The sequence below is a fragment of the Euprymna scolopes genome, chromosome 37 (genome assembly GCF_053919585.1).
Source record: "Euprymna scolopes isolate OS-2025 chromosome 37, ASM5391958v1, whole genome shotgun sequence".
NCBI lineage: Eukaryota > Metazoa > Mollusca > Cephalopoda > Sepiida > Sepiolidae > Euprymna > Euprymna scolopes.
Window position 1 is genome coordinate 42,560,825 of NC_136518.1, and position 24,980 is coordinate 42,585,804.

Below are 24,980 nucleotides of genomic sequence, written 5' to 3' on the forward strand. Positions count from 1 at the left end.
ATTCAAAATGTCGTATCGATTCCCGGCTTCGACATGAAAATTCTCAGGTTCGACAAAACTTACTGAAGAAGAAAAGATTGTATATCGATGTGCTGAAGAGTGTGGTGATACCCTAGTGCAATCAGGTGGCCGCTAGCAGACCCTGGGTATGGCAGAAGGACTTAGAGCCGGCTCACATTGAATAAATCTGAGCTCTACTACATAATCCAGTTACCTGGATTGATTTTTTTCAATAAAAGTTTTTAAATAAAGCTGTAGCGTGGTTTTCTTTTAGGGTGACAACTTTATCGTTCCACCCCATAAAAGGATGTTTCAAACTTAAGCCTGAAAAAAAAAACAATGAAAATATTAATTGAAACTTAAACTTTACGAATTGACCGATATTTTGATAGGTCATACCAAAAACAATATACATTCCTTCTATCTTTTTTTTTTCGCTGTGAAAATGGCGCTAAAAATATGTGACTCCTTGTGTAACGTATTGAAATCGAATTAAATTGTTCGAATCAATTAAAAGGGATTTGTATTATTTCGATTAGTCTTCTCATTTTGGGTGTTATTTTCACAACGTTTCGCCCGATGTAACTTCCTACATTATTCAAGTGTATCTTGTTGAACTCGGAAAACGTTCTGTCGAACTCGGGAATCTGCACGTAATCTTGAAGGAACTCTTTATTTAATCCACAGAGTTTGCATGCCCTCGTTCCATCAACCATGACTGTGTAGAAGTGATATGTAATTCACTATTCTATTCTCATTATCGTCCACACTAAGGATTGAACCTTTACCCACCCAGATGTGAGTTTGCAAACCAATTAAATTTAAACAAATAAAAGAATGAAACTTTAAATTAGTCTCATTCTGCTCACAATATCTCCCATTCCATCTAACTCTCACTCTCTTCCTCCACTACTACTACTACGGGTTTAATAATATTACTATTTTACTGATATTTCCTTTTCTTTACAAAGGGATATTCTAATCTATTTATTTCATTTTTCCATTCAATCATTACCAAGCTAAGGGACAGTAACGGTGGTGAGAGAAGTACCGTATAAGATACGATTGCCATACAATATAATGGAAAAGAGTGAAAATGATAGACGTGTAAAAAGAAATGCTTCACTTAATTAGTTATTTGAAAATTTTGTTTCTTATGATAAAAAACATCAGTTTGTTTCATAACTCAATCCCAAAGCTAAAGAATAGTTTATGATGTATTTTGTGTGAAGACAATATATATAGTGAAAAGTTATAGGGGAAAAACATCTGTCAGTATAATAATAGAGTTCAAACTAGAGAAAATGTGACCCACTTGGTAATTCTTTGAATTCAGATTATATTGTCTTAGTCAGAAAAAGTTAGGAACGAATTTTTTTAAATTTTTTTTTTTTTTTTTTACACAGTGATCACCACTTATCAAGGCCTGGAAGCCACTCAGGGATAAGGGTTATTGCAAGTACATTACGTTAGTGAGGAGATTTGCTGAAATGTTTACTTAAGGGGGCGGTTCATTAGGAATTTGTTAACATTGGACTTGAATTAATCTATTTATGCTCTTTATATTCTCCCTCCCTTTCTCTCCTTCTCTTTTTGTGGATACAGGGTAAAATAATATTATTACTATGCTTATATTCCCTTTTGTCTATAATGGTTTATTCCAAAGGTGTTATTCCTTATATTTTTTATTACCGCTAATAAACAGAGATATGAATGATAGAAGCCATATAAACGCAAATACTATTTTAAACTTAAGCATGAGAGGCAAAATCAACTTATGAACATGCGATGGGCACATTTAAAATAAGTCCAAGTCGATGTAATGCTATTTAAATCTAATGCATATCAACTCGAGCTTCTACATGGCAGACCAACTTACACTTATACGAAGAGGCCTACGAAAATGCTACTTCAAACAGACAGGCAAAAATGCAAACAAAACACCTCTTTTCGCCAATAAGTTTTCGGACACATTTCTTTATATTTATTAACACCAAGTAGGACATATTGTCATTAATATGTAAGCGGCTAATCCATTAGGGATCAGATTTATAGAGGAAATGTTCAGTGTAGAGTTAGGTAACAAGATATTTGTTTGCGTTACATTTAATTTCTGCAGACTAGATTTCTTAAAACAAGCACTCCAAGTAAAGAAGATATTGATGTAAAACGTTTTTCTAGTAGCTGAGAAACCTTACATAGAACGAGCAATATTTGTCGAGATTTACATTGAAGGGTGGTACAAGAAGAGTATGGTCGGCGAAACATATTTCGTTTAAATACTTGAAAAAACAGCTTAGGGATGTAATACTGCAACGATGGGACAGAGGTTAATGTTTGGTAAAAAGTACGGGATCTATTATATTAGATGCTCTTCTTTATAGCTTGTCTGAAAGAGAGAAAAAGAGTAATTGGTGCATTAACTCAGATGTCTTCCTTTGTAGCAGATTTGGCATATTTTTTTGTATATATTCCAATACACTTTTCCGGTACATTTCATATCGGGGAGTTTTAGCATTGAATACTCATTCTTTACAAATTCTTTCTTTTATCTCAGTTATAACAAGGAATTAATAATGTTATCCTTCCGTTAATGGAGGCATCTTAAGTTTTATGCTTTATTTAATTATGTCCACGACTCTTTAGGATGTTCGGTTTGTCGTCGTAAACGGATATAATCTTTTTACCGCGATTGATAAGGTAAATATTATTTGCATTATTTGATTATTCGTATTTAATTATTATATTTTTTTTCAAATGAAAATTAAATAAGTTGACTAAAAATCAATTCTCATTTAATAAAAGAAATCTAATCACATTTTTGTCTAATTCGTTTTGTAATCAAAATGGCGTCGTCCATTTAAAACAAAAACTTTCGACAATTGTTAATTACCAACACAAAGAAAATTATAAAGACAAATAAATGGTCTCCAATTTTTCTTTCAACTAGTCATTCGCATTTAAAAACAGAAATTCTTAATAAACATTAAAATAATGTTTGTGTCTCATTTGATGGCCTCGAGTTGTTTATACAAATTTTATCATTCAGTTATTTTAGAGAGTGGTCGTTGCGCGAAGTACAGTTTTAAAAGTTGAAAGAAATTAGAACACGAGTAAACGTGATAATATTTAGAAAACAGCTGTGCCTTTAGTAAATTATGTGGATCCATTGTTCTTAGAAAACCTGCATGCCTCTTTTTACCCCCGGAAAAATAAACTATAAAAAAAAGAATTTGGCCAATTCAGAAAGTAAAAAAAAAAAAAAAAATGCTCATATGTACTTATGTATATTAATTTAAACGAGAAAATTTTTGAAGAAATAATAATAGGCTAGCGATACTCCGTAGCAATTCGATGGTGCTTTTTAAATTATACTCTATAATTCATTGTTAATTATAAAATTCCTTTTGAAACTATTGATTTCTGTCCGTATCAATACTATTAAGAAAAAAAGTGTTTTTTTCTTCCCCAACATAATTGTCATTCTCATGTAAATATTCTATAAACACATAAACGGATATGTATTTTCCTTATTTATTTGAAATAGTGGAAATCTAATTATTTTAAAATGATAAAAATTCTGTTAACTTACTGTAAAAAAATAATTGCCAAATTATAAAAATGAACGTCACTTTTTGAAGAGTATTTAGTATTAGTGAAACCCGCACCGCGAAGGAAAAAAGAACATGTAAATAAAATGTGGCATCTTTGTTGCTGCGACCATCGTCAAACCGGAAGTGTCGTGGTTTTAAATTAAGGCTATACAATCGAAAAGAGGCGAAGACATTCGAAAATATCGACAAGAAAGGAGCCCCTTGAGTAATTCTGGCCAATTTTTCGATATTTATTGTCCAAAGTGTTGAGCTTTAAAACAATACTGGTCTCGTAAGAATCTGTTGCTTCTGTTGAAAGTTTTAGGCAGAAATACATTTAAACAGACAGGTTAGATTTATATAATAGACTAGCGGGGCTACCCGGCGTTCCTCGGGGCCGTATAAACAATGAGAAAATTGAATTTGGTTTTGTAATATATTTGTTATTCTTATGAGAGAGGAATTTTGTATGTTTATGTATTATTTATTATTTCGAACAAAAGAATATTTTACTTACATAAGACGGGTATTACACATATGAAATAATTGTATCTTACCTGGGGTAGGTAAGTTATAGCATGTATATAAAAGAACGGGTAATATACAACACATTTATCTCATCAAATCTCGAGCGATGCCAGGTATTTTACTAATATATATTCTCGCCTATTTCATTCAATCCCGGGCAACGCTGGTTGGTTTGCTAGTATATATCTCAATCAATCTCATTAAATCCTGGGTGACGCAAGGTATTCTGTTCGTATATATTTCAATCAATCTAATTCAATCCAAGGCAACGCCAAGTATTCTGCTAGTATATATTTGCATCTATCTTATTACATCGCAGGCGACCGTGTATTCTGCTTGCATACCTTTGCATGTATCTCATTGAATCCAGGGTGACTCCTGGTAATCTGTAAGTATATATGTGGACGTATCTCCTTTAATCCCATAATTCTTGGATTGTTACAAATTTTGACAATTTAACCCACATTATCGCTCACCTTTCAAAAATAATAACTTTGAGACATTGTCTTGGCTGGTTTTTCATTACAACCACATCATCCAAATAACTCACATTTAATCATTTTTTTAGAATTTTTTGATATATTACTAATTTCAACAACCATGTCACATGATTTAACTTACATTATCGCCGCCACTCTTACTAAAATAAAAACTTTGATACATAGGCTATGGTATGTTACTAATTTCGACTATCACTTTTCATGAGTAAATCCACATTATCGCCCCCTTCTATCACTAAAATAACAACTTTAAGACATTGTATGGCTGGTTATTTCGTTAGAAACCCACCAAAAAGTAACTCACATTGTATCATTTTTCATAATTCTTGGAAATGTTACTAATTTCGACACTTATTTATAATGAAGTTACCAAAATAATCGCGACCTCTTACTAAAATAATAACTTCCATACATTGTCTGGTCTGTCTACTTCATTACGAATACACCAATCAAATAACTCACATTTCATCATTTTTCATAATTTTTGGATATGTTGCTAATTTGAAACGTCATTTTTCCTGAGTTTAATCACATAAACCCTGTCCTCTTACTAAAATAATACCTTTGAGACATTTCTGGGCTGTTTATTTCATTACAAACACATCAATAAAATACCTCACATTTCATCATTTTTTATAATTCTTGGATATGTTATGAATTACGACAATCAAATTTAATGAGTGCACACATCTAATCGCCTAATTCTTACTAAAATAATAAATTTGCTACATTGACTGGGCTGTTTATTTCATTATAAACACACCAGTCAAATAACTGAAACTTCATTTTTCATAATTCTTGGATATGCTAATTTTGACAATAATTTTTCATGAGTTAATCCACATTATCGCCACATCCTATCACTAAAATAATTACTTTCAGACATTGTATGGCTGTTTTTTTTTCATTACAAACACACCTATCAAGTTACTCACATTTGGCCATTTTTCATAATTCTTGGATATGTTACTAATTTCGACAATTATTTTTAATGAAGTAACCCAAATAATCGCCCCCCTCTTTAACCGACACGATCCCCTTCCTCTTACAAAAATAACAACTTTGATACATCTTCTAGCCTGCCTATTTCATTACGAACATACCAATCAAATAACACACATTTAATATTTTTCATAATTCTTGGATATGTTACTAATTTCGACAATTCTTTTCCGTGATTTAACACACATAATCGCCCCTCTCTTACTAAAATAACAATCATGCGACATTGTCTAGGGTGTCTATTTCATTACAAACATACACATAAAATAACTAACATTTCATCATTTTTCATAATTCTTGGATATGTTACTAATTTCGACAATCAGGTTTCATGAGTTAACCCACATAATCCCCTTCTTCTTACTAAAATAATACATTTGAGACATTGTCTATGCTGGTAATTTCATTACAAACACACCAATCACATAACTAACATTTCATCCTTTTTCACTTTTCTTGGATATGTTACTAATTTCTACAATCATTTTTAATGATGTCACCCACATAATCGACCCCCTTTTACTAAAATATTAACTTTAAGACTATATCTGAACACATCTATCCAATAACTTACATTTAATCACTTTTATAATTCTTGGATATGTTACTAATTTCGACAATCGTTTTTTTATAATTTAACCCACATAATGTCCTTTCCTTTTGCTAAAATAATTACTTTGTGACATTGTCTGGCGTGTTATTTCATTACAAACACACCAACAAATAACTCGCATTTCATCATTTTTCATAATTCTTGGATATGTTTCTAATTTGGACAATTTTTCATCATTTTACGACATAATCGCACCATCTTCCTATATGGGGTATTCTGTTAGCACAAATATCCTCCTATCTGATCCGATCCTAGGTATTCTCCAAGGAAACATCCCACCTATTTCATCCAATCCCAGGCAACGTCGAGTATTTTGCTAGTACATATATCCACCTTTCTTATACAATCCCCGGCAACGCTGGGTATTATGCTAGTACAAATATCCAGCTATGAAGCCATATCCAAGAGCGTTCACTGGCATAATATTACAATGATTGCATGTTAATCTAATGGTATTCGACAATGAAGCTACATCCAATAATGGTCACCTTCGTATTGTAACAATGATTGTATATTAATCTAATTGCATATTATAATGATGATTATATAGAAATCTAATGATATTCGGGAATGAAGCTACATCCAAGGGAGGTCACTTGCATATTATATCAATGATTGCATATTAATCTAATGGTATTTAACAATGAAGCTACACCCAAGGGAGGTCACTTACATATTATGACAATGATTGTACATTAATATAATGGAATTTGAGAATGAAGCTACACTCAAGGGAGGTCACTTGCATATTATACAAATGATTTTATATTATTCTAATGGTGTCGACAATGAAGCTACACTCAAGGGAGGTCACTGTCATATTATACCAATTATAGTGTATTAGTCTTATGGTATACGACAATGACGCTACATCCAAGGGAGGTCACTTGCACATTATGACAATGATTGTATATCAATCTAATAGAATTTGACAATCATGCTATATGAAAGGAAGGTCACTCGCATATTGTAACAATGCTTGTATATCAATCTAATAGGATCTGACAATGAATCTACATCCAAGGGAGGTCACTCGCATATTATAGCAATGATTTTATATTAATCTAATGGAATTCGACAATGAAGCTACATCCAAAGGAGGTCACCTACATATTATAGAAATGAGTGTATATTAATCTAATGGAATTCGGCAATGTAGCTACACTCAAGGGAGGTCACTTGTATAGTATAACAATGATTGTATAGTAATTTAATGGAATTCGACAATGAAGCTACACTCAAGGGAGGGCACTTGCATATAATAACAATGATTGTATATCAATCTAATGGTATTCGACAATGTAGCTACATCCAAGGGAGGCCACTTGACTAATATAACAATGATTGTATATTAATATAATGGAATCTGAAAATGGAGCTACATCCAAGGGAGGTCACTTGCATATTATAACATATATACTGCGCAAGCACCTTCTAATTTTATCAAATCGGACCTATACTGCACAAGCACCTTCAAAATTGTCAAATGGGACCTATACTGCACAAGCACCTTCAAAATTGTCGAATCAAACCTATACTTCACAAGCACCTTCTAATTTTTTTCAAATGGGGCCTATATTGCACAAGCACCTTCAAAATTGTCAAATCGGCCTATAATGCACAAGCACCTTCAAAATTGTCGAATCGGACCTATACTTCACCTATATCATACAATCCCAGGCGACGCTTGGTATTATGCTAGTACACATCCACCTATGTCATACAATCCCGGGCGATGTTCTGCTAGTGCATATACACCTACTTTATCCAATCCTGGCCTATGCCGGGTATTTTGCTAGTACAGATATCCACCTATGTAATCCATCCCGGGCGACGCTGGGCATTTGGCTAGTACATATATCAACCAATTTTTTCCAATCCCAGGCGTCGCCGAGTGTTCTACTAGGAAAAATTCCATGAATTGTATCCAATCCCAGGCCATGCCATGCCGGGTAATCAGCTAGTATATATGGCGTGCTAGTGCTATGTCATACAATCCCGGGCGACGTATGTATTGATAATATTTCTTAGTTAGTTATAACTAGTGGGTTGAAACATACTCCGGACTACGTAGCAATATCTAAATGTTTATGCAAAAATAAATATCAAGTAAATTTGAGCACTCTTGAAAAAGTTTGGTTAAGTTCATTGAATGCCCTACTTCTGAATTAGATTAACCAGAAAATTATACACACACACACATACACACACACACACACACACATATATATATATATATATATATATATATATATATAACAGAATATACTTAAAATGAAACATTATGGTAACCTTTAAATCCAATAGATACTGACAATTAAAAAGTTAAAACACTAAAATAAATTTGATATAAACAAATGAATAGAATTAAACTGAATAAAATATGAAAATTCATAATGCTTTGATTGTAACATAACGTAAATCCCTTACTTATTAGCGTAAAACACTAACTTACTACATAAAATAGCACACAGGTAATATTTTTATATACGCTTTTTTTCAATTGAATTCAAACTTATAATAATAAAATACTGTTGTATATTATCCACATAGATATATAAATGTTTCAAACTTATGAATTATAATGTAATAATTGCTTTAATATTGTTTGAGTATTCAATTTATATGGGTATTATTAATAAGCTATACATTCATGCATATTTGATGAGTTTACGCATATATTTAATCTAAGAAGCTTGAATAAGTCCAAGCGAAAAACACAAAACACGACTGTTTTTGATGTTTTGTCTATTTCAAAACCAGAGAAAAAATGAAAGATCTGCTAAGTCTGCATCGCTGAAGCAATATAAGCCAGAAATGAAACAGAGTGGAAAGCTTGACTTCGAATCAAAACGTTCATCGATTGGGAACGACGGTATGTGGAAGTCGAATTCTAATCTTCAGTCGAGATGGGAGATGAAGATGAAGTAGAATTCGAGACATTGTCAGAAAAATTAGAGCGAAGTTATCATCGATTTTCATCTGCTGCAGCGGGGACCTCTGTCCGAGAAATAAGCGACAATTGAGAAAAGGAGTATACGTGTGTGTGTGTGTGTGTGTGTGTGTGTGTGTGTGTGTGTGTGCATTAGAAAATGAGAGAATTTGGAAATATGCGTATTATTAAATAAACCCCCATCTTTAAAAAGCCGGTCAATATTCTAGATAGAATATAATTAAACTAATAATGATTACCTAACAACTAATTAATAAACAATAAGAGATAACGGAGATATATATATATATATATATATATATATATATATATATATATATATATATATATATATAGGGGTGTTGTGTATGCATGGTTGTATGTACATAAGAGTATTTGAAAATATAAGTATTATCAAATAAATCTAATCTTTAAAGACGTGCTCAATATTCTAGATAGAGCATTAATAAACTAAAAAAACAAACTGGTGATGATTACAACCAAAATAAATTATTTTGCAATAATTAAGTGTACAGGAACGACCCTCCTAATAAATAGATCCCGACCTGTTCACTGAAAAATTATGTCACGCACGCAAGATCTGTCCAACAATTAGACTGTCGATAATGAATGAAATATTTTTTACAAAAAGCATTAGAAAAATTATTAATCGTATTAAAAAAAACTATGAACACAATTTACACGGTCATTTAAAATATTCAATATTTAAAAGACAAACAATAATATAAAAAGAGATGTTTTCATGCGAGTAAAAGTAAACATTGTGTTATTTCGTCCCATCACGACAATGTTGTATCCATGTTTTACAAGTACTTCAATAGAATTCTGAAATTGGTTACTTTATTCGTAACTGCAATCTTTTTTGTTCGTTTGATGTTTTGTATCTAACCATTTAACGTACATTCATTCGTGTACACTGTCAAATATTGTAACTGGATTGCACTGCAAAGAATGTATAAATAAAACGTGTATATTCTTTAATTCTATGTGTGCAACGTTTCTTTTTAACATGGAATACAGATCTCATTTTAAAATGTTACATTTTGTTAGACAGTTTACAAAACAAATAACTATTTAAACTTCTAATGGTTAATTCCTCTTCCATTATGGAATATCTCAGTTTTTTTTTTTGGGGGGGGGTGTAACCACTAAAATCGTTCCTAATTTACTTTAAAAATTGCATTTAAAAAAAAAAACAGAAAGGAACGCGATTCGATTTATGCTGAAACTGGACTTTATTGAAGGCAAATAAATTTCAAAATTTATTCAGGTTAATTGTAATCGTAGAATCTGTCTTTTTGTATGTCTGAAGTCGAAAATGGAGGTCGCATACTGAAAATAATAATTGAAAAGACGATGATTCCATAAGTTAAACTCTTGTAAAAACCTAAGATATATAGTAGAAACAACATCTATTGTAATATAGTAAAGTGACACTCGTGGTTAAAAGTTTACTAGGTTTATCGACAACTGTCTAGTATACAAAGGATACCTTATTGAAAAATGGGTTTGTATTACTGTACACATAGATTCGAAAAAGTTGTCAAAAAACAAATATATAACAAATAAATGTTATCAAAGGCAAGATAAGTTACTTTTCTACCAAACTGGATATATTTTTCGTGTTTTTATTCAATGTAACATGTTTATTCAGCTCGAAAACTACAGTGTTTACCGATGTATTGGAACATTCAAGATGGCGTCTTATTCTCTCTTTAACACGGCAAGTGTGGGAAAAGATGTTATAAATAAAAAAACGGATAAAATACTGTTAAAAACTCGCTCAATATATGTTACCGTGACATAGGTTGATATATATTCGGCGGATTTGTAATAGGATTTTGTATAGTTTTTTTTTTATTTCTAACACCTTTTTCCATACTTACGGTGTTAAAGAGGGTTTGAGACGCCATCTTGAATTTTCGAATACATCGGTAAACACTGTATGTTTTTCGAGCTAAATAAATATGTTACATTGAATAAAAACACGAAAAATATATCCAGTTTGGTGGAAAAGTAACTTATCTTGCCTTTGATAACATTTATTTGTTATATATTTGTTTTTTGACAACTTTTTCGAATATATGTGTACAGTAATACAAACCCTGAAAAATTATATTTATTGCAACAACAGGCTTAGAAAACCTCTCAGGTAAAATTATTTGTTTAACAGGTTAAAAAAATATTTTTCAACTTTTTTCGGTAGACATATTCGCTTTTTAGATACTAAGATAATATATAGCTAAAAAGAAAGCAATAATTATATATAATGATAAGAAAATCTCATTTAAATAATTATTTGGAAATTAATAACAATAGGTAAGAAATTGGCTTGCACGTTTTTAAAAGTATCGTTAGTCATTTTTAAATTTTAATAACACTTTTAAAAAATCTAAATAAAAAAGCTATTGTATTTTCTCGGCAGGAAATTCTCTCTTATTGCATTTATCTAAATGGAAAATGATGCCCTGTCTTAAAGACACACACACACACACACACACACAGATATATATATATATATATATATATATATAGATATATATATATATACAGGGTGACCCAAAAAACAGTAGCATTCAATTGTTTTTCTGAGCATTTTACAGTCAACGGAGCAAAAAAGGCCAATGACACTTTTTTTTGATGTGATGTTTTGAATATAATAAACTAGTTATGATCAACGTTTCATTTCATTCGGACAAAACACTAAGAAATGGGGCCTAATTAGAGTTTGAGCCCCTTTTGGGGGGGTCACACTGTATATATATGGTGCTAGTAAAAGTGGCATCGAAATAATGGCAGAGTAAATAATGCAAAAAAGAATAAATAAGAAAAAATGGCACTTTGAATACGGGGAAATTAGGAGCGTTTATTTAAAGTAAGACTAAGGAAAATACAGTCATTTTGGCCCATTTTTGTCATCCCTTTTGCATTAGATATAACGTTCCGATCGTGACATTGAATTTTCTCTACTTTCGGTTGTGTCTTGAGACTTTATTACGTGATATTAGTGCAATGGCCTGTATCTATCTATATACGACAGTCGTGGTACAGTTCAATAGCGGCCGAAAGCATTTTCACACCGGCGAGTACGTAAAAGAAATATGCTGGATTAATTTTACCCACTAACCAAAATTACCACAAAAGAATAATTCTAAAACAATTTATTTAAACAAAAAAGCATGCTTTAGACTAGTTTTTTCTCGAGTAAATTCATTAAGTTTCTTTCATTTAAGTTATTTCATTAAGTTTATAAATGTATTCAGTATTTAGTTATTCGTATTTGTCCTATTAAATAATTTCTTTGGTAATATAGTATTTTATGTACAACATTATTAATTCTAAATATATTATATTATAAATCTTATAACATCTTGCTTGGGCGTATAAACTGTCTATCCGGTTCCGCTTTACATGTTCCGGTTTTTTACTTCCGGTTTTAATAAAACAACGCCATGCCAGTTCTTTTTTTTATTATAACCTTCTTGTTGTTCAATCGTCTAATAATGGCTGAATGAATATTCGACATAATGGAGAACAGTAAAAATGACGACACAAATTTTGTTAATGTTATTTTTACTCAATTTTATTGTGAAAAAGATTTTTTTAATAGGCACTACTTCCTCGACTAAATGTGTCTAAAATGGCGTTATAAAGTTACATAAAATAGTGGCTTATAGTCTAAACATAATAAATTTCTATATGGAATATGTTGTGCAAACCTATGATACTTTGGTCCAGAGACGAAACTCTGTAATCAAAATATTATATATGGAAATTTGAATATTTATTTTAAAACAGCTTCTAATAAGCTAAAATGTTGTAATATGTCTACTATTATAGAAAAAAATACATTGTCTGTGTGCATCTGTCTGTGTGTCTCTGTGAGCTCGTTTCCTATCGACTCTTAAACGGTTGGGCTGATTTTATGAAATTTTACATGGGGGAACTTCTTGTGTCTGGCAGTGGTTTAAAATAGGTTTTGTATCGCAATATCTTCGATAATTATCGATTATCGTAACAATCAGATGAAAGAAAGAACAAGCGACCTGGACAAAATTAACACCTTATACAGCCTAACATCACAAGGGCATTTGAGAAGTTTTATTACAACACCAGCCAAAATGTAAGGCATTTAAAATCAGCAGTATTTTTTATATATATAACGTGGCGAGTCCGAAATGAATGTTTCTGTTTAGAGCATAGTAGAAGCAGGATACAAACTTTAATTTATGCTATTATATATAAAAATATTTTTATAAACTCTACAGTGCAATGTAGACTATAATGGATTGTGGAATAAGTCATTGCGGGAGAAATTTATGAAGCTTCTTCGTAGTGTGCCGCGATGGGCCCCCAACTAGAGCAGGCAATCCATCAGTTTGATTAAAAAATGGGCGATTTTACCGATTTCGATGGCAATAAAAATATGGGAGTGTGAAACTTTTGTTCATCATCTTTCAATCCTGGGCAACGTCGGGTCTCAATGCTAATACATTTTGCATTGTCATATTGTCAATATTGTTACAACATTTTGCATTGTCATATTGTCAATATTGTTACAACATTTTGCATTGTCATATTGTCAATATTGTTACAACATTTTGCATTGTCATATTGTCAATATTGTTACAGCATTTTGCATTGTCATATTGTCAATATTGTTACAACGCCCTATGTCGTTGTATGCAATATAACCATGCAATTTCTACAGATACGTACCTTGAAAACAGAGCTGTTAGACCTGACATAGTGATATGGGACAATAAGAAGAAGAAGCAACCCTATTTGAAGTTAGTGTCCACGATGATGCTGCTTTAAGAGGGCTGAAAGGGAAGAGATAACGAAATACCAATGCCTCATGTATGATGGGAAAGGAAATTAGAATCTTAGGAAGATAGCGATTATTTCTAGTAGTTATAATAGCAACTGAACTCATGAAGAAGAATTTGAAAAAACTACATCACAAACATACTCGGTGAACTAAGTTCAAGAGAGATTCAAACAATTGCACTTAAATGGACGGTCAGAATCTTAATCTCGGTTGGAATATATAAAATGTTTAGCACACGGTATGATGCCCCGATCCCCAGCTTGAACAAACTGATAAGAACATTGAAAAAAAAATGAACAAATACTATACTTTGATATATGTATTTATTTCAGAAAACTATAAAAATCATAGTACAGAGTGACCAAAAAAACGGGCCCCAACTCTAATTAGTCCAATAAATAAATCCAATGACAGTAAAATACAAATATATAACTTCAAGAAAGTTAATTGAATTTCTATTTGCACAAGTAAAATCCAAGGAAATCCCGTAATTGGAAGATGGTCCAAAATAATCCAAAGGTAGAAATGCATGGAATAATTCACAAAAATGTGTACAAGGGAAAGGGGGATTATTTATCTTCCACTAGACTATCCATTCACGTGTAATCACCTTTTTCTTCACCATATTCCCTCTGCTTCACTTTTTTGTTATCAAGTAAGATCTTTCACTTATTTGTTGTTTCATCAAATACGTTTGCATGCAAAATCCGATCCTGCATTTTGCTAATTCCTACCCTCTGATGAGAAGGAAAGTATTTCTTCGAAACTCCGCGGATTAAGGACTATCCACTTATCTAGTGTTTCCTTTTCAGATTAAATATGTTTTTAACTCATTTCAAAGTGTTTTAACATGTTTTATTAACTGTTTGCTCGTATATATATTGGCATGGAGGAGCGCTGTCCACGAAGGTGCTGCGCTTTATAGTAGTGACCTAAACCAAGCTGCTGAGGATAAACGCAAGCACAGAAAGGACAGATTATCAACCAGACACACCCAACCCCACCCCACCACCACTACCTTTATCTGCCCAAATTGCACAAGACAAATTGGGTCTAGGATTGGGCTCTATGCTCACCTGAGGACCCACAGAAGCCACAACGGAGGACAGTCTTACTCGGAAACGAGTGACCGCCGATGATGATTATATATATATATATATATATATATATATATATATATATATGTGTGTGTGTGTGTGTGTGTGTGTGTAAGTGATGTGACTATTTCAATATTTTTGCCGATTCCAATAAGTTACTAATTCTTTTTAAATTCTTAAATATAAACATCTTGTATTTTGAGGATGGGCGAAGGCGGCTGGATTACCGCAAAAACTTCATGTAATACGTGTATATGTTTTCGCAAACGTAATCGTAAAAGTACACTAATTGATGTGATGTAGAAAGTATAGTTTTACTGGTAATTTAAAAGCAATAAATAATTATTATTTTATCATTAATGCGCGTAATGAAAAATGAAGTATTAAAGAAAAAACTAATAGAATAAAATTAATCGTTTTATGCATCGGAAATGTTTTTTCGATGACATTTATTTGTGATACATTTAAACAACTTCAATTATTTGTACGAAAATAAATGCAAGTGTAGAATAATTTTCTTTTCACCAACATTGATGCCTCTCATGAAGACCGATACAGTTTTCAGTTTTAATTATCCACGGATACGTGCTTCATCGCTTACTTGACTAAACCTAGCGAGTTTCAAAACTAGGAAAGCAAGGATGAAATCTTAAAGCTCTACGACTTAGTAAATTCCAGCTAGTACCAGAACCGACACCGTTTTTGTAGATTTCATATACGAAACGTTTGAACGAATTCAATTATTTATATAAAAATGCATATGTATATATAAGATTGTTGAATTTTATTTATTTTTTTATTAGCCATTCCGTACTAATTTCTTTCTTTTTCGCTCCCTGGGCGTTTATTATAAGACAGGGGTTATTTGCCCTTTGTTTAATTTTTTTCCGTCCACATTTTAGGACGTATTACTTTTTTATTTTATTTAAATATTATTTATTAATTATTAATTATATATAAAAGAATAATGAGATCAATTGGATCACCGATTATTGAAACTTGTGGTATCAAATCTTTCGAAATATTTGGGGGAAGTAATATCTTCATATAAGACTAACCTAGCTATATTAGAATTGATCAATATAGAACTAGATAAAGCAATATAAAATTTATACTTTTTTATTTAAATTTCATTCATAAAAATGTGTTGTTTTTTTTCAAAACAAAAATTGATTATTTAAACAAAGAATACAATTAAAAGTAATTTCCTTATTCTTTGGATTTTCGATGATCCTACATCGGACATCCATGGATTAAGGAAAATACTTTTAATTGTATTCTGTGTGTAAATAATAAATTTTTGTTTCGAAAAATTATATTTGTCCTGATTAAATTTAAATATATAAAGCTATAAATGGCATATATATATATATATATATATATATATATATATATATGACAGTTATATTTTTTTATATTTAAATTTAATCAGGAAAAATATAAGTTTTCGAAACAAATATATATTATTCATAATTTTAGTTTCGAAAAATTATATTTTTCCTGATTAAATTTATATATAAAAAAATAAAAATGTCATATATATATATATATATATATATATATATATATATATGGGGGTAACATTTATAGTTTCATATATTTAAATTTAATCTAGAAAAATATAATTTTTCGAAACAAATATATATTATTCACACAAAGAATAAAATTAAAAGTATATATATATATATGAATATATATTATGTATGTATGTATGTAATGTATGTATGTATAGGCAAATAAACAGTTCTCCAAAAATGTCACTCTGGATGTAGACAAAATAAAGATTATTTCAACATAGAAAGATTCCTATTTCGAAATACAGGAAAGAACAGATTCTACACGTTGATCTAACATGTATATGTATTGCTATTAGAATTAATGCGTATGTTTATCTGAATCTTACTTTCTTTTGCTTTCTCTCGCAGGTCCGGAATATCTGAGTAAGCTCAATCCTGATTGGATCTTATGTGAAAAGGGAAAGCAACAATCGCCAGTGGACATCAATCCAAAATCATTAGTGTTCGATCCTAACCTCAAACCTTTGCTTTTTGAAGGGGGAAGAGTAAGTACACGTTGGTTTTCTTATATTTAAAAATGTGAAAAAAAAATTCTTGTATTTGTATATATTTACACATTGTTTTGTTTCATATATTATATCCAGATATAAGGGCAATCAAGTTGTGGATTTAATTTTTGTCGGACGTATTTTATCATTTTAACTGCTTGCTGAAGGTTTGAATTAATTTCCCCTACAATTAAAACAGTAGTACATTGAAGTGTGAATGTTCTAGAGATTATGTAAACTTCCGGTGCGTTGCTACACGATTCGAAGAGATTTCGCTTCGAAGTATGTAATAATATTCACACAACTAGAAAATACTTGTCGTAGGATGTTTTAAATTAGGTCCAGAACAGGAGTTTCGTACGATTTTTATGTTTCCCTAAGCAAATTAAAATAAAGGTACAGCGATATTAACATTTTATCTTAGGTCCTTATTCCGATAGGTCGGTTTGATTTAGTCGTTTTGTTTTACGGCATATCAGCCTTTTTCGGATTATTTAATGTCGAATCCAGTCATTTTGGTAAAAGTTTTTATACTTCAAATTATTTATATCTTCAAATATTTTACATGGTTTTTCGTTTGTTTTGTCGTGGAAAAATTTTTTTTCTGCTGTTTTTGTTTTGCTTTACAGGACATGATTGAGTTGAGTAAAGGGAAAGGAAAAACGATAACATCTATGTGTGGTTCATTTTAGATCAGGAAGCCAGTATCGTCTGACAACTTGATCTGGTAGCACTAAGAACGAATAAAGAAATACTTTTTTGCCCCCCCCCCAACAAAAGGAGGGTGGACCTGTAAATTCACCTTTGTCCGTTCGTCCTTTCGTCTGTCCGCACTTTTCTCAATAACTACGACTTGGGTTTTTTTTTTAAATTTTGCACAAACATTAAACATGATATGAGTAAAAATGTAAGAGAACGGATTTCCCGGGAAATCTCCAGTTGTCGTCATAGGCGTGACTTTCGGGTTAAAATGGCTAAAATTGACACTTTTGTGCTTATTAAAAAAAAAAATGATGCCTTGGATTTTTATAAAACTTTCTAAAAGGTTGTAACTAACTGATTTCTATATAATTTGTTTGTCTATATTTCACGATAACTCTTAGGTGTGCTTTAGGGTTTTTTTAGGGCTAATAAAAACACTCCATTTTGGGGACTATTTTACCATATTTGTCCAAAATTTTCTGTGTATACCTATTTAGCAGTTTTTGCATGATACTAAACTCAAATTTAAATACGTTAAGCCTTGGGAACTTTTGGGGCTAAATGGGGGGGGGAAGATGAACTTAGTCATTTCTTTTTTTTTCTTTTTTTGCATGGTGCAGAACTCAAACTTACATATGTTAAGGCCTAAAACTGCACCGGTTGTTAATTTTCACCAGGGTTTGTCATCCCCTGGTGACTTTAGGGGCTAAATGGGATGGAGGTGTGCAAATGCTGAACTTAGTCATTGTTTTAGGCCTCGTTCACTGTTCACTCACGGGGGACCAAGCATGCTCCACTTGTTTTTTAGAAATCCATATTTGTTCTTTGGTTACGTACGAAGTGGGCCAATAACACTTCACAACTTTCGACTTGTATATATTTATAATAATTTAAGTATTCGTTTTTTTCTTTTTTCTGGGGGTTATTTTTTCCTACTTTGTTATTGATTCTTTTTACATAAATGATGTTTTCTATCAAAATATAATTATTATTATTATTTGAAAATATAAGTTTTAATGTTAAATCTAATTAAATTTTTGAGCCATAAATGAAATAAATTTTGTATCATTTGGATTATTTGAACTAGTCTTTTTATCTCGAGTGTTTTTATCATAACGTCTGGGCCTATGTCATATGTTTCTTGTCGAACTTGAGAACCTTTCTGTCAAAATCCGGAATCTATGAAATTTCGAACGGAACACTTTACTTAGTCCAGAGGGAAGCATACTCTCCAGACGAGTGTTACAAAAACTGAACTAGCAGGGAGACGCGACATTGCTCAGGATTGAATGAAAATCAACAATTGGTCCACCTTCCCGTACTTTTATTATCATCGAAAATCGATGAATTCGCCTCATTTATTTAGAGACGCCCCTTGCAGTGAACTGAGAAAGAGCTTCACGTGCGTCCCTGCCGTGACTTAGTTAAAATACGATGTAATCTACATTGCACTGTAGAGACTCTACTATTGATTTTATAAAATTATCTTTAATTATAGTTTCTCTAAAAGTTTCAAATGTAACCGTCAATTATCAATGTTCAATTGTGCTCTAAACAGATTCATTCATTTCGAACGCACCTCTGTCTTGTCAAAGCACCAGCTGTTGTTTAATCAAACTATTTTTACATAATCACTTGAATTAAACTTAAGCGTATAAAACTCAAGTGTTATCGTTCAATTGTGTTCTAAAACGAAACCTTCGTTTGAACTGCCTTATCTACAGTTGGTTTGATAGGCTGGGCCCTTCTGCTTGTGCGGTGATAAAACTTCTCAAAATGCACTTGTGATGTTAGGTTTTATAAAGGTTTTAAATTTGTTCAAAATCCTGATTTCTTTCTTTAATCGGATCTTTTCGATGATAGATTTTCGATACATATCAGACGTATTTCGTTACATGACCTACGTAAGAACACTCCCATACACACCAATCGTATGACTTTCAAGAGATAGGCCCAGCCGTTTCCGAGTCCATAGTGAACGAAATCACATACTCAGACAGAATTCCTTTTATATAATAGTAGAATATTATATCTTATACGTTATCTATTATGCCACAGATCCTGGCGAAAATATAAAGTTATATCGTGTAGGATTAGTGAATCTCTCGACGGAAGTTTCCTTTCTAGGGCAATTGCTCTTGGTATATCAAAGGCCTTTGATGGGGTATGACATAAAATTCTACTTCACAAGATCGCCAGCTACGGTATGACTGCAAATGTATTTTCAATTCTTAAATCATTTCTCTCCGATAGGTTCATAAGAGTAGTGGCTGATAGGCAGAAATCAGAAGCTAACAGTATTAATGCTGGAGTCTATCAAGGGTTCAGTCTGGGTCCATTTCTCTTCCTAATCTATATCAATGGTCTTTGAAATCACATCGTAGATCGTTAATAGACATTTATGCTGACGACACTACCATCTATGGCAACACATCAAAGACTATAAATGCATAAGTTCTCTCTGATTCTCTCCCCTCTGATCTTGAGCTCATGATACAATGGGGAAAGAGGTGGCTGGTTACTTTTAATTCATTTAAGGCCAAGCTTTTATATTTACATCAACAACGCTCTTATCTCCATTTGGCATCAATTGAAATGAATGGCTCTCGTTTTGGGGAAGCTTCATGTTTTGACAAGCTTCTGGGCTTGACCTTTGACTCCTCATATCAAATGGAACACGTACATCAAATTCTTTACCAAGGTCGCTGGAAAAATGGTAGGATCCTCCTACCGCTCCATTACATATCTCACTGTTGATGCAATTCTCTACCTATATAAAAGCTAGGTACGTCCAAGGATGGAGTATTGTTGCTATATCTGGGCAGGAGCTGCTATAACACTAATCCTGCCTTAACAGAGTTTAAAATAGACTTTGTATCCTAGTGAGGGGTCCAATTTCTCTTCCCTGTAACCTCTTTCCTGCAGAAGAGACGATGTGAGCTTGTCTCTGCTTTATCCTTATTTTCATTGCAAGTGATCGTCTGAGTTTCAATCTATGGTCCCCCCCTCGCCAAACTTTCACGAGAAACACTCGTCTATCTGAAAACACTATCCATAATTTCCCCCTCCACTCTTTATCTGTGCCTAGACCAAAACGTAGATTCCATGAACAAAGCTTCTTTCTTAGAACTGCACACCTATGGAACTGTCTTCCGTTTGCCTGCTTTCCAGCTGACTACAATATGTTCATCTTCAAGTACAACGTAAACAAGTTCTTGATGAGCCGTTCCCCTTAATTAATCCAATTTACCAAATTTACACTATTAACGATTACTACGATATTGTCCCATTGACTACTGTACGCACATTAACCTTTTTTTTCTGAGTGGCTCCTACATAAACAAATTATAAAATTTATTGTTAATTATAAGCTATTAAAATAACGTATTCGTTTACATAGATAAATACAGACCGAATGTGGAAAGGAAAAACGGGATAATAAATAAAAAGAGAACCTAACATAACAACATCCAAATCGAAGTGGTGCTAGGAAATAATGCGAGAATATAAAATTAATAAAAAATAATGCGATGAAAAGAAAAAGCGAGGTTAATAAATAAAGAACTTAACATTAAATAAATATGAACAAAGCACGGAAAAGAAATCTTACCAGAGAGAGGACAAATGATTAATACAATCATAGCAAAGAAAAAAAAGGGGGAGGATAAGTAAAAAAAAAAGCATAAAATAAATACAGAAAAAAGGGGAAAGGGGGTAATACATGAAATAAATACGAACAAAGCGATAAAAAGGGGGGGGGCAAAAATAAAGACATAACATCAAATAAATACAATACAAGGAAAAGAAAAAAGGAATCAGGAATAAAATTGAATAGAAAATGAAATAAAAATGTCAAAATCAAATCACCTAATTCTTCTTTTATCGATATTGACAAATCACACCAAACGACTTTTTCTATTGAAATCACTTGATATACTTTCTAGTTAGTTGAACAATCAGACATAAAATAGTTTGAAATATCGCCATTTTAAATGTTTCAATCTCACGTTTCTATTCGTTGCAAGAACAATAAAATCTTCTTCCCTTTTATTCGCATTGATTTTATTTCCATTTACTGTTTTTCTAAAAGTAGTTCCGACCAATATTTCTAAAAATTGACAATAAAAATCGATTTTTACCGATTATTTCAATAAAATTATATTAAAATCGATTCTCATTCATTTGATCATACTTTTATGTCCAAATTGTGTTTCCACGTTGCTTTAGAAGTAATATTGCATGTTATATCTACAAATACAAATATATATACTAGGTGCCTTAAATACCTTTTCAGATTTTTTCCTATGGATACTTTTATTGATATTACACATATTTCCCTTTGAAGTAATCTCCTTCGGCTGCAATGCACTTGTTGTACTGTACCAACAACTTCTGAAAAACACTATGGGGATTCTTTTATGTAAGAGTGTCAATGACCCTCCTCATAGTCACTTTCATCTTCTCAATTGTCTCATAATGACGGCCTCTAAGGTTTTCTTGGAGCATAGAGAATACCGAAAAATCATAGAGAGCAAAGTCTAGATTACTTGGAGGATGAGGAACTGTCTTAATGCCTATATTGGTTAAATAGTCTGTAACTAAGATGGATTTGTGGTATATTCGGGCAAATATTCCGCATCTTCAGTTCCTTGCGAATAAATGTGTGTACAGTTCCCACACTGACATGAAACTTTTCACTTATTATCTCTAAAGACACAGAATGGTCCTTATCCATGAAATTCTTTATTTGATTAATTAACTCTGGTGTTCTGACTTCCTTAATCCTATCACACTACACATCATCCCTCAAAGACTCTCTGCATTCCTTGAATATCTTATGCCACTCAAAACTGGTGCGGTATTCATGAAAGATGGTCAAAAAGCAGCCTGAAGCATTCAATACGTTTCTGTGGTATTTTTCTATGTTTAAAACAAATTTTATTGCATATCGTTCTTCTTAAGTGTCGTCATGTCCAGATTGCATTTTTGAAATGCCAGCATGAAAAGTAGTATGGTTAAGCTTAAACATGGAAAAGAAAAAGACAAGATACTTTAGTAAAAGATATGATAAATTTTTAACTTAAAATATTGCAGCATTAAGAATCGATTATATAATGTTAAATTGAATTTTTTTTTATCTTAATGCTGCAATATTTTAAGTTATATATTTATTACATCTTTATTAGAATTTCGTGTCCTTTTCTTTTCTATGTTTAAACTTAACCATATTACTTTTCATGCTCGCATTTTTCTATTGTAATCCATGATTTTTCCAGGTGTCCAGTAAATTCACTTGTTCTTTGTTTAATTTCAGTCTTATTTTTATGTCCCATGAACATTACATACACATATGTAAAATAATGTACTGCATTCGTCTGCTTTCATTCTCTCTGTTTTACTTGTTACTTCTGTTTTTGCGAGAGCGGTGAATTAGTAGCAACACTAGTCGCTGAAGCGACGTGCTATGGAAACCAGTCATAAAAAACGTCGCTCACCTTCTTACGAATTTTTACGATTTTGAACACCAGTAAATTCATCATAACTTTTGTTTTACTGAAAGGAAAATTGCAAAACATTTTTTTTCACAATATAACTGAAGCAGTGATCTATAAACTGTAATAATTGTTTCAAATTTGGTCAAAAATTAAGTGAGCGGTAAAGCTTTAAAGCAATTCTAAATGATTAAAACTGCCATATTTTAACAAATATATTTAATTCCATATCGGATATAGTTTCAAACTTTTTATTCAATAATCTAAATCTGTTCTGATGTGGAGTCCGCAGTCTACTAATCTCATTTGAAATGTTATTTGCACAAGGTTTCGGTCGGTGTAACCTCTGATCTTACAGTGTATCTTATCTAACCCTGGAAACTTTGGAATTTCGAACGAAACTATTTATCTTATCTACAGGATAACATCCTCACGTTCAGTCAGCCATGACTGCGTAAAACTCCTAAGTAATTCGCAATTGTATTATTGGCTCGTCCGCACTGATTATTTAACCTTTATTACAACGCCGTGTGAATAGCGGTAAATCCAATCCTCAAAGCGAATGACTCAAAAATACAATAGCGAATTAGGACTTCTACCCAGTCATGGCTGTCTGGTCGAGAACATGTTATCCCTGCTGATTAAATAAAGTGTTTGAGTCGAAATTCCCTTGAGATACTCGAGGTCCGCAGAAAGATTCCGCGAGTTCGACAAGGTAGAGCTGAAGAACGTTGGAAATTCCATCGACCGAAACGTTATACAAATAACACTCAAGATGAGAACAGTACTCCTAAGAATCCAAACAATACGAATAATCAATCCTCATCTCAAAACTTCAGAAACGTACTCCAAATCTATTTGAAATCTATTCTTGCAATCAGTTAAACCTCGCTGAACTCAAGAATCCTTATCTAATCTTGTGTCCCTATTTACATTTTTGTGTGTAACTAGCAATAGCTGCTTTACAGCAAAGATGCACGGATGAAATCTCGTTTGCGAGATCTCATGTTAGAGATGTCGTATTCAACTGAACCGAATAGTTTTGATGGATTTGATTTCTTGCAATGGACGTGTTATTTTTTTCACTTTTGCTTTTCCATTTGTTTTACTTCTTTATTTTTTGATATGCTTCCATCTGTTCTGAGATCTGTTTACTTCTTTCTAAACTACATCAACATACACAGGATTTTTTTTTATTTTTAGTTTATTTGCGAAGAGGATCATGTGACTCACTGACCATAACGTGTGTGCACTTGTTGTTACATCTATAGAAATTCGGATTATAATAATACACCTTTAGCATGATTTGCCGCCTCTTTCTTATTTCCCCCTCTCTTTCTATGCACACACACACACACATCATCAGCCAATGGGCATCCATTTTATCGAACAAAGGATCTGTTTTAGAACTAGGTTAGTGGTTTAAGGCAGACGATTTTCCTCATTTCTGCTCTTTTTTATATATATATATATATATTCAGTGTAGCTTAATCGTCATATATATATTTATAAATTACTATATATATGTATGTATATATATATATATATATATATATATATATATATATATAAGAATTCGGAAGAACCTTACGCAAATCAACTGT

The 24,980-nt window shown here is 32.0% G+C and overlaps 1 protein-coding gene across 1 annotated transcript in view; it reads left to right on the forward strand.

The window, feature by feature from the left end:
- LOC145261136 (carbonic anhydrase-related protein 10-like) overlaps window positions 1-24,980 on the forward strand; it is a 1,563,849-nt gene that overhangs the window by 1,330,674 nt on the left and 208,195 nt on the right. Inside the window, exon 4 of the mRNA XM_080119410.1 lies at window positions 17,043-17,179. Within this exon, the coding sequence (XP_079975536.1) occupies window positions 17,043-17,179 (137 nt within the window). The remainder of the gene's footprint in view (window positions 1-17,042; window positions 17,180-24,980) is intronic.